The sequence below is a fragment of the Lacerta agilis genome, chromosome 18, assembly GCF_009819535.1.
Source record: "Lacerta agilis isolate rLacAgi1 chromosome 18, rLacAgi1.pri, whole genome shotgun sequence".
Classification (NCBI taxonomy): Eukaryota; Metazoa; Chordata; class Lepidosauria; order Squamata; family Lacertidae; genus Lacerta; species Lacerta agilis.
Genome location: NC_046329.1, coordinates 9935893 through 9947637, shown reverse-complemented (window position 1 = coordinate 9947637; position 11745 = coordinate 9935893). Strand labels below are relative to the sequence as shown.

The 11745-nt window shown below is 47.8% G+C and overlaps 1 protein-coding gene across 1 annotated transcript in view; it reads left to right on the top strand.

Moving 5' to 3' along the window:
- Positions 1–8281, top strand: part of ONECUT3 (one cut homeobox 3) — a 58840-nt gene extending 50559 nt beyond the window's left edge. Inside the window, exon 2 of the mRNA XM_033136629.1 lies at positions 7980–8281. Within this exon, the coding sequence (XP_032992520.1) occupies positions 7980–8272 (293 nt within the window). The 3' untranslated portion in view covers positions 8273–8281. The remainder of the gene's footprint in view (positions 1–7979) is intronic.
- The last annotated feature ends 3464 nt before the right edge of the window (positions 8282–11745 follow it).

The following is an 11745-nucleotide window of genomic DNA, read 5'->3' as shown; positions in this document are numbered from 1 at the left end:
TGTGCGATGTGAAATATAAGTAGCAGTCAAGTACAACATTCCTTGTTTTCCTAGTGTGGACGTGAAAAGGGGGTGTTTGTTACAGCCAGTCGAAAACTTTCTGTTTCCTCCTGGGCTGGAGCGTCCTTCCTCTTGCATGTGACTAGAGGTGGGCGTGACCTTACCTGTGCAGGTAACAAAACTACAAGGCACGCAGCCATACTCTGTCTTCCTTCTTTTTGACTTCCTCACGTCGTTGTAGCAGCTTTTTAGCTAGAGATGCTTTCAGCCAACAGAGGACAAAGGGACTATCTCCATATGAGATAGACTCACACGTACATACTTTTTAACTAAGTCTGCATTCAGGGATCCAACCGTGAACTGATGATGTAAGTAAACTTCTTTTATTGACTTTGAATAAGATTGCTGTGTCTTTATTCTTTTCAAGAGGGATTAAAAAAGGGAACTTACCAGGAACATACAATTCAATACTGAATTGTATGATAGTGAGAGGCTTACACGAGCCTGCAGCAAGCTGTCTGCTGTGCGTTTAAAGGGGAATGGGGAAACTCTGCCGAGTTACAGAACTTGCTGGCGCAAGTTCGGAAGGATATTAATAAACAATATATCCACTCCTGCCTCCCTGAACATTCCCACATAACTGCGTGTTGAAGACTAGGTGCTGAGCTAAGTGGGACATTGGAGCTGATCCAACAGGGGGAATATGTTGTTCCTTTCCCATGCATCCCAAATCGGGATGCCTGGGATGTATACAGATCGGGGTGCATGGGAAACTTTCAGCCACACATCCTTTGTATCGAGCTGCATTTCTTTCTCTTGGAGTACCAAAATTACATTTCCACTGGAGTCAAATTAGGGGAGCTGTTTGTTACGTGTAGTTTTCTTCGCGTATGAGGAAAAGAGAGAGGGAGTGGAACTGAGCTGAAAATTCTCAGGAGATATTTCACCCCCTGCTAAGATGTTCCTGGTTCTCGCATACCCCCCGGGGGGGGGAGGCCACTTTGAAGAACTTTCTCAGATTTTTCTCTGCCAGTCTGGTGTGCGACAGCTGCTATCCTAGCCTCTCACCCGAAAACGGTAGCCCAGAACAACCTTAGCCCCCAAGTATTGTGGTGGCTGACAACACGGTTGCAAAAAATAAAAATTAAAATTAAAATGCACTCGTGTAGCAAAAAATAAGAATTCTTAGGGTGGGAGGGAAAAATAATCTGTGCACTCCCGATGGTGAGCCCTGGCCCCGAGAAACTGTCTGAGAATTTCTCCTCAATCCTGGAGAATTCGGGTGAAATGGTTACTCACACCTCCTCTGTTTCCCCAATTTTTTTTCTGGCTGGTGGATTTTGAGAGGTCAGTTTGTGAATGGCTGTAAGCGAAAGAGCCCAGTTTGCAGATGAAGCCATAGTGCCACCTGGTGGCCGGCAGAATACATTGCAACAGGGTCGGGGCGGCTCAGAATGCTTTCAATTGAGATGGGCTCGCAGCAATCCCTCTTGAGCTTGATGATCGGCAGGTCGGCGGTTCGAATCCCCGCGATGGAGCGAGCTCCCGTCACTCCGCCCCAGCTCCTGCCAACCTAGCAGTTCGAAAGCACGCTAGTGCAAGTAGATAAATAGGTACAGCTGTGGTGGGAAGGTAAACGGCGTTTCTGTGCGCTCTGGTTTCCGTCACGGTGTCCCGTTGCGCCAGAAGCAGTTTAGTCCTGCTGGCCACATGACCCGGAAAGCTGCCTGTGGACAAAGACCGGCTCCCTCGGCCTGAAAACGAGATGAGCGCCGCACCCCATAGTTGCCTTTGCCTGGACTTAACTGTCCAGGGGGCCTTTTGCTTTTACAGCAGAGCATTTTCTAGCTGTGATTCCTGCATTGCAGGGTCTAAATGACCCTGGGGTGGGGGGGTCTCTTCCAAGTCTACAGCTCTACGATTCTATGACCGGGCCTCGGGCTCACGGTCACTGATCCACCATGCACCCCCATCGCTTGCAGGACTCTTTGCCCCGGTGCAAAAACTGCTGTGTTGATTGATTGATTGATTGATTGATAGATGATAGATTCTCAAAGAAATCAGCCCTGAGTGCTCACTAGAAGGACAGATCCTGAAGTTGAGGCTCCAGTACTTTGGCCACCTCATGAGAAGAGAAGACTCCCTAGAAAAGACCCTGATGTTGGGAAAGATGGAGGGCACAAGGAGAAGGGGATGATAGAGGATGAGATGGTTGGACAAGGTTCTCGAAGCTACCAACATGAGTCTGACCAAACTGCGGGAGGCAGTGAAGGATAGGCGTGCCTGGCGTGCTCTGGTCCATGGGGTCACGAAGAGTCGGACACGACTGAACAACAACAACAACAGATGATAGATAGATAGATGATAGATAGATAGATGATAGATAGATAGATAGATAGATAGATAGATATAGATGATTGATAGATAGATAGATATAGATATCACTTACGCTGTCACCAGATTCTGTGCAGCCTTGATAGATACGTCGAAAGATGGTCTGTGATGTAAACCAACTTTAAATAGTGGCCTAAAATATTGTTGGATCTATATTTTAGTAGCCTATCTCATAGAACCGATACCCGAGTCTAAATTTTATTAGTTATATCTATGTTTAATCAATGATTTTAAGGACATGGTTTAAGTCGGGCTGGATATGTTGAATATGCCCTCATCATGTAATGAGTACCCATTCAAATATATATATTTTTACATTGTTTTTATAAATGCAAATATCTTGTTTTATGCTGGTCTGTGACTGAATAAAGTACATTCACTCATTATAGATATAGATATGACAGATAGATAGATAGATGATAGATAGATAGATAGATAGATAGATAGATAGATAGATAGATAGATATAGATGATTGATAGATAGATATAGATATGACAGATAGATGATAGATAGATATAGATAGATAGATAGATAGATAGATAGATGATAGATAGATGATAGATAGATGATAGATAGATAGATAGATAGATAGATAGATAGATAGATGAGAGAGAGAGAGAGAGAGAGAGATTGGGCTTTCTTTCTTTTAGACATTATGCTGTAGCCAACTAAGTCCTATTTGCAGCAGCAGACCCACTGAAATTACTGGGCCCAGGGTCACCATTGTCTTTAATCAGTCTACTCTTAAGTAGAATCACATGCAGCTGGAGCTGTAAGCGAAGCTCCAGCGTGTTATTTAATCCTACCTTCTGCCAAAGAGGGAAGACCCCGGCGAGTCTGTGGAGCAGGGGAACATTGTGGCCTTCAACACAAATGCCCCCTGGAGCCCGTGAACGGCTAGACCAAGGCTGCCTAGACAATCATACACAAAGAGTGAGAAATATGAACAGAGGCTTTGGTGGGGCTCTTGTGTATAGATCCGACTACAGCAGCTATTGATTCCTGCTCTGCTGAGCTGTAATTATATTGAATTGCAAAGGGACATGTTAAGCCGCTTCTTGGAGAGAGAGAGAGAGAGAGAGGGAGGGGGAGAGAGAGAGAGAGATCCCACCCCTCCCTCCAAAAGGAAGGGAAGAATTTATTTGAGATTTACTGGTAGCTGTGCTTAAGATGAGAGATGTTGGGATTCACTCAGTCCAGGGAGCGAACCCACGAAGAAGGGTGGTGGTTTCGTCAGCTGCAAAAGGGGGGGGCACTCTGCACATGTTCAGAAGGTTCGCCTGGTGCCTTCCTTAACTATTTTTAGGTGCCAGGCGAAAATGTTCCTCCTCAACCAGGCTAATCAATACTCCTACAGCCTTTTAAATATGTCTGAGGGAAGGGGGTGGATTTGCTGTATTGTGTTATTTACTTGCGCTTTAGCTTGTAGTTTATTCCGTTAACAGCCCTGAGATCTTTTGATGAAGGGTGGTGTATTAATTTAAAAAATAGGTAAAGGGACCCCTGACCGTTAGGTCCAGTCGTGTCCAACTCTGGGACTGCGGCACTCATCTCGCTTTTTTAGCTGAGGGAGCCAGCGTACAGCTTCCGGGTCATGTGGCCAGCATGACTAAGCCACTTCTGGTGAACCAAAGCAGCGCATGGAAACACCGTTTACCTTCCCGCTGGAGCGGTACCTATTTATCTACTTGCACTTTTGTCGTGCTTTCGAACTGCTAGGTTGGTAGGAGCAGGGACCGAGCAACGGGAGCTCACCCTGTCATTGCGGGGATTCGAACCGCCGACCTTCTGATCGGCAAGCCCCAGGCTCTGTGGTTTAGACCACAGCGCCACCCGTGTCCCAATTTAATAAATACTAAAATATAAAAGGATGAAATGGTTTGCCTAGGCTAGGACTTGATTCTGGCACCTAGGCATGGCTAAAGCATGAAAAGGGCTCTTGAGCACAGGCAGTGGTAAATTTTTAAAGTGCAGGGCCTCCTCACAACAGGCCACCGGATCCACGCCCTCCAGAGGTGAGCCCATAGCCACATACCCCTTGTTCACCAGGAGAACCCATAGCTCATTGGCAGAATACAGGCTTTGCACGCAGAATGTCTGATCTTCGGCATGATCAGTAAGAAACATCTCAGGAAGCATACAGCTTGGAGGGCTGGCACCTCCTGTTCTGGTCCCATGGAGCAGCTCATGCAGCGAGACAAGTTTCAGCACCATGGAGAGCTCCAAGTGAGCCTCTTGCTCCCGAGGCAGCATAATGGACAGCTCCAAGGCAGGCCAGGTGTTTCAGCACCACGGAGAGCTCCAAGTGACCAGCTTGCTCCGAGGCAGCATTCAGGACAGCTCCAAGGCAGATCAGGTGTTTCAGCACCACGGAGAGCTCCAAATGAGCAGTTTGCTCATGGACGGCATCATGGACACCTCCAAGGCAACAAGGGGTGTGTTTGTTCTTGCTGATTCGGTGGGCAGCCTGCCAGTCAGCCTCAGTTTCAGTTGCTCAGAGTCAGGAGGCTGGTCTATATCCTCAGCCAGCACGCCCAATAGGCGCAGGGGTTTAGACCACAGCGCCGCCCGCGTCCCCTATACATGGAAGACCAATGACCAAATCAATTTTGTCTATTGGGAGTTGACGGGAAGCTGATGGGGGGTTGTGGGCTGGGGAGAAGGGATGAAGGAATTGGTGGTGGGGTGGCTTTTGACTGTCGCAAATGCTTTGACCCAGCGAATCTCGGTTGTTGTTTTTTCTTTCGCTTTTAAGCTTTCTGAAATTTTCGTGTGTGTGTTTTTTTTGTTTTTTTTAATGACTTTTAAAAAGATGACTTTTTAAATAATAAGTGAATATTACCTGTTGATATGCCAAAAAGGTTTATATCTTTTATTTGTTTTCCTTGCAAGCATCTGATGGTCATAGGGTAGGTTTTTTAATTCCTCTGCTGGGGGTTTTTGGAATGAGAAACACCCAAAGCTTCACCCAATCTTTTTAAAAAAAAGGAAGAGAGAGAGAGGAGAGAGAGAGAGCAATACTAATAATTAAAATTCATACTAATAATTAAAATTTGACAATGATGCTTGGAGACAGAGTACATATGAGCACCACACACCAGAAAGGTCTGGAAACAAAGTCATAAGGAAACCATTGAGGGAGGTGGGTACATTTAGCCTGGAGAAGAGAAGACTGATATGATAGCCAGCTTCCAATATCTGAACGGGCTGCCACTTGGAATCATAGAATCCTAGAATCCTAGAGTTGGAAGAGACCCCAAGGGCCATCCAGTCCAACCCCCTGCCAAGCAGGAAACACCATCAAAGCATTCCTGACAGATGGCTGTCAAGCCTCCGCTTAAAGACCTCCAAAGAAGGAGACTCCACCACACTCCTTGGCAGCAAATTCCACTGTCCAACAGCTCTTACTGTCAGGAAGTTCTTCCTAATGTTTAGGTGGAATCTTCTTTCTTGCAGTTTGAATCCATTGCCCCGTGTCCGCTTCTCTGGAGCAGCAGAAAACAACCTTTCTCCCTCCTCTAGATGACATCCTTTGATATATTTGAACATGGCTATCAGATCTCCCCTTAACCTTCTCTTCTCCAGGCTAAACATACCCAGCTCCCTAAGCCGTTCCTCATAAGGCATCGTTTCCAGGCCTTTGACCATTTTGGTTGCCCTCCTCTGGACACGTTCCAGCTTGTCAGTATCCTTCTTGAACTGTGGTGCCCAGAACTGGACACAGTATTCCAGGTGAGGTCTGACCAGAGCAGAATATAGTGGTACTATTACTTCCCTTGATCTAGATGCTATACTCCTATTGATGCAGCCCAGAATTGCATTGGCTTTATGGGTAAACAAACAAACAAACAAACTCCTGTGTTGCAAAATGTGAGTCAGCAATATCAAAAAGCAACACGGTGACCAGGGGGAAAAAAATACAATATGAAAAACTTTATGGACTGATTCAAAACATGAAAACTAACAAACTGAAGTCTCTGAAAGTCCTTAAATGAATCACGATGCCAGACTTTACCCGGGCAAAGTCTGGCATCGTGATTCATTTAAGGACTTTCAGAGACTTCAGTCTTGATGTTTTGAATCATTCCATAAAGTTTTTCATATTGTATTTTTTCCCCTGGTCATCGTATTGCTTTTGATACTGCTGACTTGGAAGATGGAGCAAGCTTGTTTTCTGCTGCCCCAGATGGTAGGACCCCAACCAGTGGACTCAAATGATAAGCAAGGATATTCCAGCTAAACATTAGGAACAGACTCTTTAGGAAGATAGTGGACTCTCCATCCTTGGACAGAGATTGGTCGGCCAACTGTCAGGGAATCTTTAGATGTGGTTCCTGCATTGCAGGGGGGGGGGTTGGAAGAGATAACCCTCGCGTTCCCTTCCAACTCTACGATTTAAAGCACTATATAATATCACTTTGGGACGCCGGTGGTGCTGTGGGTTAAACCACAGAGCCTAGGGCTTGCCGATCAGAAGGTCGGCGGTTCGAATCCCCACGACGGGGTGAGCTCCCGTCGCTCGGTCCCTGCTCCTGCCCACCTAGCAGTTCGAAAGCACGTCAAAGTGCAAGTAGATAAATAGGTACCACTTTGGCAGGAAGGTAAACGGCGTTTCTGTGTGCTGCTCTGGTTCGCCAGAAGTGGCTTAGTCATGCCGGCCACATGACCCAGAAGCTGTATGCCGGCTCCCTCGGCCAGTAAAGCGAGATGAGCGCCGCAACCCCAGAGTCGTCCATGACTGGACCTAACGGTCAGGGGTCCCTTTACCTTTAGAATATCACTTTAGCAGCCATGGCCTCTTCCTCCAATGAATCCTGGGAGCTGCAGTTTGTTTAAGGGTGCTGAGAGTTTATCAAGAGACACCCGCCCCCATTCCCCTCACAGAACTACAATTCCCAGAGATCTTTGAGAAGAGGGATGGATTGTTAAATGGCATGGGGTGCTGAGCAAGGGGTTTGATAACTGTTCAGAGGTTGGCGCCTGGTTCCCCGTTTGCCAAACAAGCAGGAGGCTTTGTCCAAATGTAAGATTTGCACCATCTGTAGACAAGGGTGCAGAAATTGGGGAAACTGGGTGAATCTTTAAAGAAGAAGAAGAAGAAGGGGGGGAAGAATACAGAACACAGATACATTGGAACCTCGGTTTTCGAACGTAATCCGTACCGGGAGACCGTTCGACTTCCGAAGCAGTTCATTCTGGAAGCATTTACTTATAGAAAACTCAAAATGGAAGCCGCGTGTCGCGTTCGGCTTCAGGAAAGCGCCCGGAAACCGCAGTTACTTCCGGGTTTCCGGTGTTCAAAAGCCGAAGTGTTTGACTTCCGAGACGTTCGAAAGCTGGGGGGTTCCACTGTAGCCTTAATGAAGGACCACAGAAGTTCCAATGTATGGGGGGGGGGTTTGTCTCTTTGCCAGGGGAAGGGTCAGAGCAGATTTCTTGTTGTCTGTATGGGGGAAGGGGCCCCAGAAAAGTTGGAAGAAGCGTTGTTCTGCATCCGTTTGATGGCTGTGTTCTTTTGTCTCCTCCTCCTCCTCCCCCTCCCTGCTTCCCCACCCCTTCCTCCTCCTCCGACGACGACATATAGCATGCAAACGTAAAGAACAGGAGCAGCAGAAGGACAGGAACCTGCAGCCGAAGAAGCAGCGCCTCGTCTTCACGGACCTCCAGCGCCGCACCCTGATCGCCATCTTCAAGGAGAACAAGCGGCCTTCCAAGGAGATGCAGATGACCATCTCTCAGCAGCTGGGCCTGGAACTCAACACCGTCAGCAACTTCTTCATGAACGCCCGACGGAGGTGCATGAACCGTTGGCAGGAAGACCCAGGCGCCAACCCCGGGGTCCCCTCTTCATCTACAAGCACTTTTTCCAAAGCATGATCTCCTCCTCCTCCTCCTCCTCACCCGCTCCCTACATCTCCCCCTCCCTCCTGTCCAACTCCACACAGCAGACAAGAAAGCTCATCGCCTTCTCCATGCCGGCTCTCCTTCTCCTTCACCGCCATGCACACAGCTTGAGCAATGAGCCGCTCATACCTCAAACACAGCCATCCGCACCAGGTGCGATTGGAATGCTGCTAGACCTCTGGGAGCATCCATGCGTCTTAGATGCACAACTGCCATGCGTCTTAGATGCACACGAGCCCTTGCCTCCGGCCTCCATCTAAAAGCTGGTTTTGCAGCTGATTTGCAGAGGGTCACTTGCTTGGTGCCATCTCACGAGCGGCCCCCAAAATCTTTGGCTTAGGTGAGAGACGCCATTTCCCCAAAAACAAACAAACAAGCACCCAGCCCAGAAGGTGTTGTGGCATTCTGATGGCTGGGCAAGGGGATTAAGGGGCTGGTTTAAATTGCAGGCATTTTCAAGGAAGTCTGATCCGAAGTTCCCGTTACGGGGGAGGCGAAAGCCATATCGCTGAGGGTCGGTGGGTGCCCTGGCCAACTGAGTGTGTGCTGGATGCCTTAAACACAGCCCAGCACTGGGCAATTGTTGGGAGGGCAAGTCACCATGTAACCCTGTCAAACACCTTCCTTCTGCCTTTCCCCTGTCCCTGGGTTTCAACCCCTAGACCATTCACCTTTCAGTGGTAAAGCATCTGCTTTGCATGCAAAAAAACAAATAAATACCAGGCATCTGCAGGTATGGCTGGGGGAAATCCCCGGCCTGAAATCCCCGGAGAGCTGCTGCTAGTCAGTGTAGACAGTGCTGAGCTAAATGGACTTATGGTCTGACTCAGTATTAGGTAGCTTTCTATTTTCCTGCCATGGCTACCTTGGCACCAGCAATGGTCTTGCGTTCTAGGACACAGCTGAGCCCCCAAGTTTCCAGACCCCTGCCCCTGCCCCCACAGCTCCATTTCAAACAAGGGCCATTGTCATGAAGCTGATAACAGCCCTTTTGGATGTGGGGGGGGGGTGGTGGTGGAAAAGGCAAGCGACCGTGTCGCGTGGGAATGGTTTGCAATTCGTTTGGGGGCAAGCCGTTGCATCCTAAGCAATGGCGAGTGGAATCAATGGCGGCATGCATAAATGGCGTTTATGGGGTGTTTCTCAGTTTGCAAACCAAAAACGCATAAGGGGGCTGAGAAAGTTTTTAAAAATAATAACGATGATAATAAAACCAGTCAAAGGGGAAAGCATGGAGAACCAACTTTGCAAGCATCACCGAAACATTGCCATGCTGTCCTCACGCACATTTGTTCCCCACTCACCTGCTCAACACCCTTCCTTGCATCCCATTGTCTACGCAGCTCATGAACAGAAGGCGCTACTCTCCAAGTCAACCCCTCCATGAATAGACACCCTAACTTAATGGTCAACTGCACAACAACATGATTCACATCTACCAAAAGAAAAAAAAAAGAGCAACCAAAAAAAGTGTAGGAGAATCAGCTGAAGAGAAGACTTCTCGTTTTTGTTCTATCAATGATTCCTCTCAAAGGAATTCCAAGCCAAAGTGTGGAAAGGAAGGGGGGGAGTAGCAACTCATACGGAAAAAAAATACCCCTTCCTCCCCCTGGAATCAGTAGTGCGGGGGGAATCTAAAGCTAAGTTGCACTGTGTCACCTCGAGAGAGAGAGAAAATAAGCGGGTCACGAAGCACATTTTAGGTACATAATTCGGGTATTTAAAGAAGAGAGAGAGACGAAAAGCTTTAAGGAAACCAAAGGAAAGCAGATGACAGGATTTTCGTTCGTTTCCCCGGACACTGGACCGGCAGCTCGCCTTTTGTTTGTTTTCATTCCAGAGGACAGCCCCAGATTGGATTGATTCTGTCCATCTCCTTGCAGAGTACCCACAAGGCCCCCTTCACCCTATTTCCCTTGTCTGTGCTATCAACAGTTGGGGAATTAGAAATGGCCAATATGATAGGAACTGGATTCGGGGTGGGGGGGGCCCTCGTCAGGGCGTACAGGGGCCCGAATTGTGAATCTGCTTGCAAAACAGAGATAGAGATATATTTAAGTATGGATCTACATTGTGGGTGGCGAGAAATGCAAAAACCTCCTTCCCTTCCCACCCCGTCCCCATTCAACCCCTCCGCTCCTGGAAAAAGAAAGTCTACAACAAGCTCAAAAAGGGAGAAGGGGGGGAAAAAGGGATCTCTGGCAACGTATGAAAGATAACTGACTATTTGAGCGTGCGCATGGGTGTATGTGTGCCAATTAACAGCCTGCCTTAAAAAACCAAAAAACCAAACCAAACCAAAAAAAAAGATACACCACAATTCTCTTCTTCATCTCTGGTAGTAGCGTTGTCCTCAACAGGGGCCGGCACCATGAATCACAAGTGACTTGCAAAGGCGAATTAAAACGAGACCGTGGCGGGGTCAAAAGAGGACGAGGGACACTTTCACGAATCAAGCCGCCCAAACGTTTGAACCCAAAGGCCTGGAGGAGAGGAAGTCGAAAAAGTCGAGAATCTGACCCTCGCCACCTCCCCAGTAAACGTGGGGTTCTTTGTGTGTCTGTGCGTCCGTGTGTGCGTGTGTGTCTTTTAATTTTTAATGGGACAATACCAAATTGATGCGGGTAAAAATAGCACCATCTGTGTGGAGGTTTTCTGTTGTTGTTGTTGTTCACTTTACGTTGAAGGCGAAGTGTTAAATCCACGGTTAGGCGACTTCTGGAATGAAGAGGAGGAGGAGGAGAAGGAATGCCACACCATCGGATAACATTGTTTAATTCGAAAGGAGGATGGACTTTAAAAAGAAAAGGGAAAAAAAAAACTTTAACCAGAAACCCCCCCTCCCTCCACAAGATGATGCCCCCAATCTAGGCTATTGAGGGGGCGTGACCATCAGGGTGTGAGATGCTGTCCCAGGAGAGAGATGGTTGAACCAAACCAAAACAGACGACGGAACCATGTCCGGAAGGAGGGGAATGTAGGAAAGGCCGAGGTGTGTTTTGCCAAAGGAGGGTGTGAAAGGGAAGGAAAGCAAATATATATATATATATTTCTCTCTCCGCCCTGTGTCCACCCCCCCTCCAAGCGCCCCCCTATTCCCCCCCCACATCCCGTCTTGTCTTTGTCGTGACGTGTCGATGCTAACGGACGATGGAGGGTGAAGACAGTGGATTTCCGTACCTGATTTTTGTGGAGGATTTAATAAGGGCTGAGAAGCCACGCCAGGGGGTGGGGGGGAATGAAAGGTAATAAACGGGGGGGCCTGACCTTGGCTAAAAAAAGAAGAAAAAGAAAAAAAGAGCACCCCAAGGACAAGGAAGCTGTCGGCGAGCGACTGGCCCCCCCGAGCGTGAAGAAAAAAAAAGACGTTTGTAGTGAGACCCAAAAAAATATAGGCTACCTCACTTGAGTTTTCGAGTTTTTCGTGATTTGAGAATCACACCTGA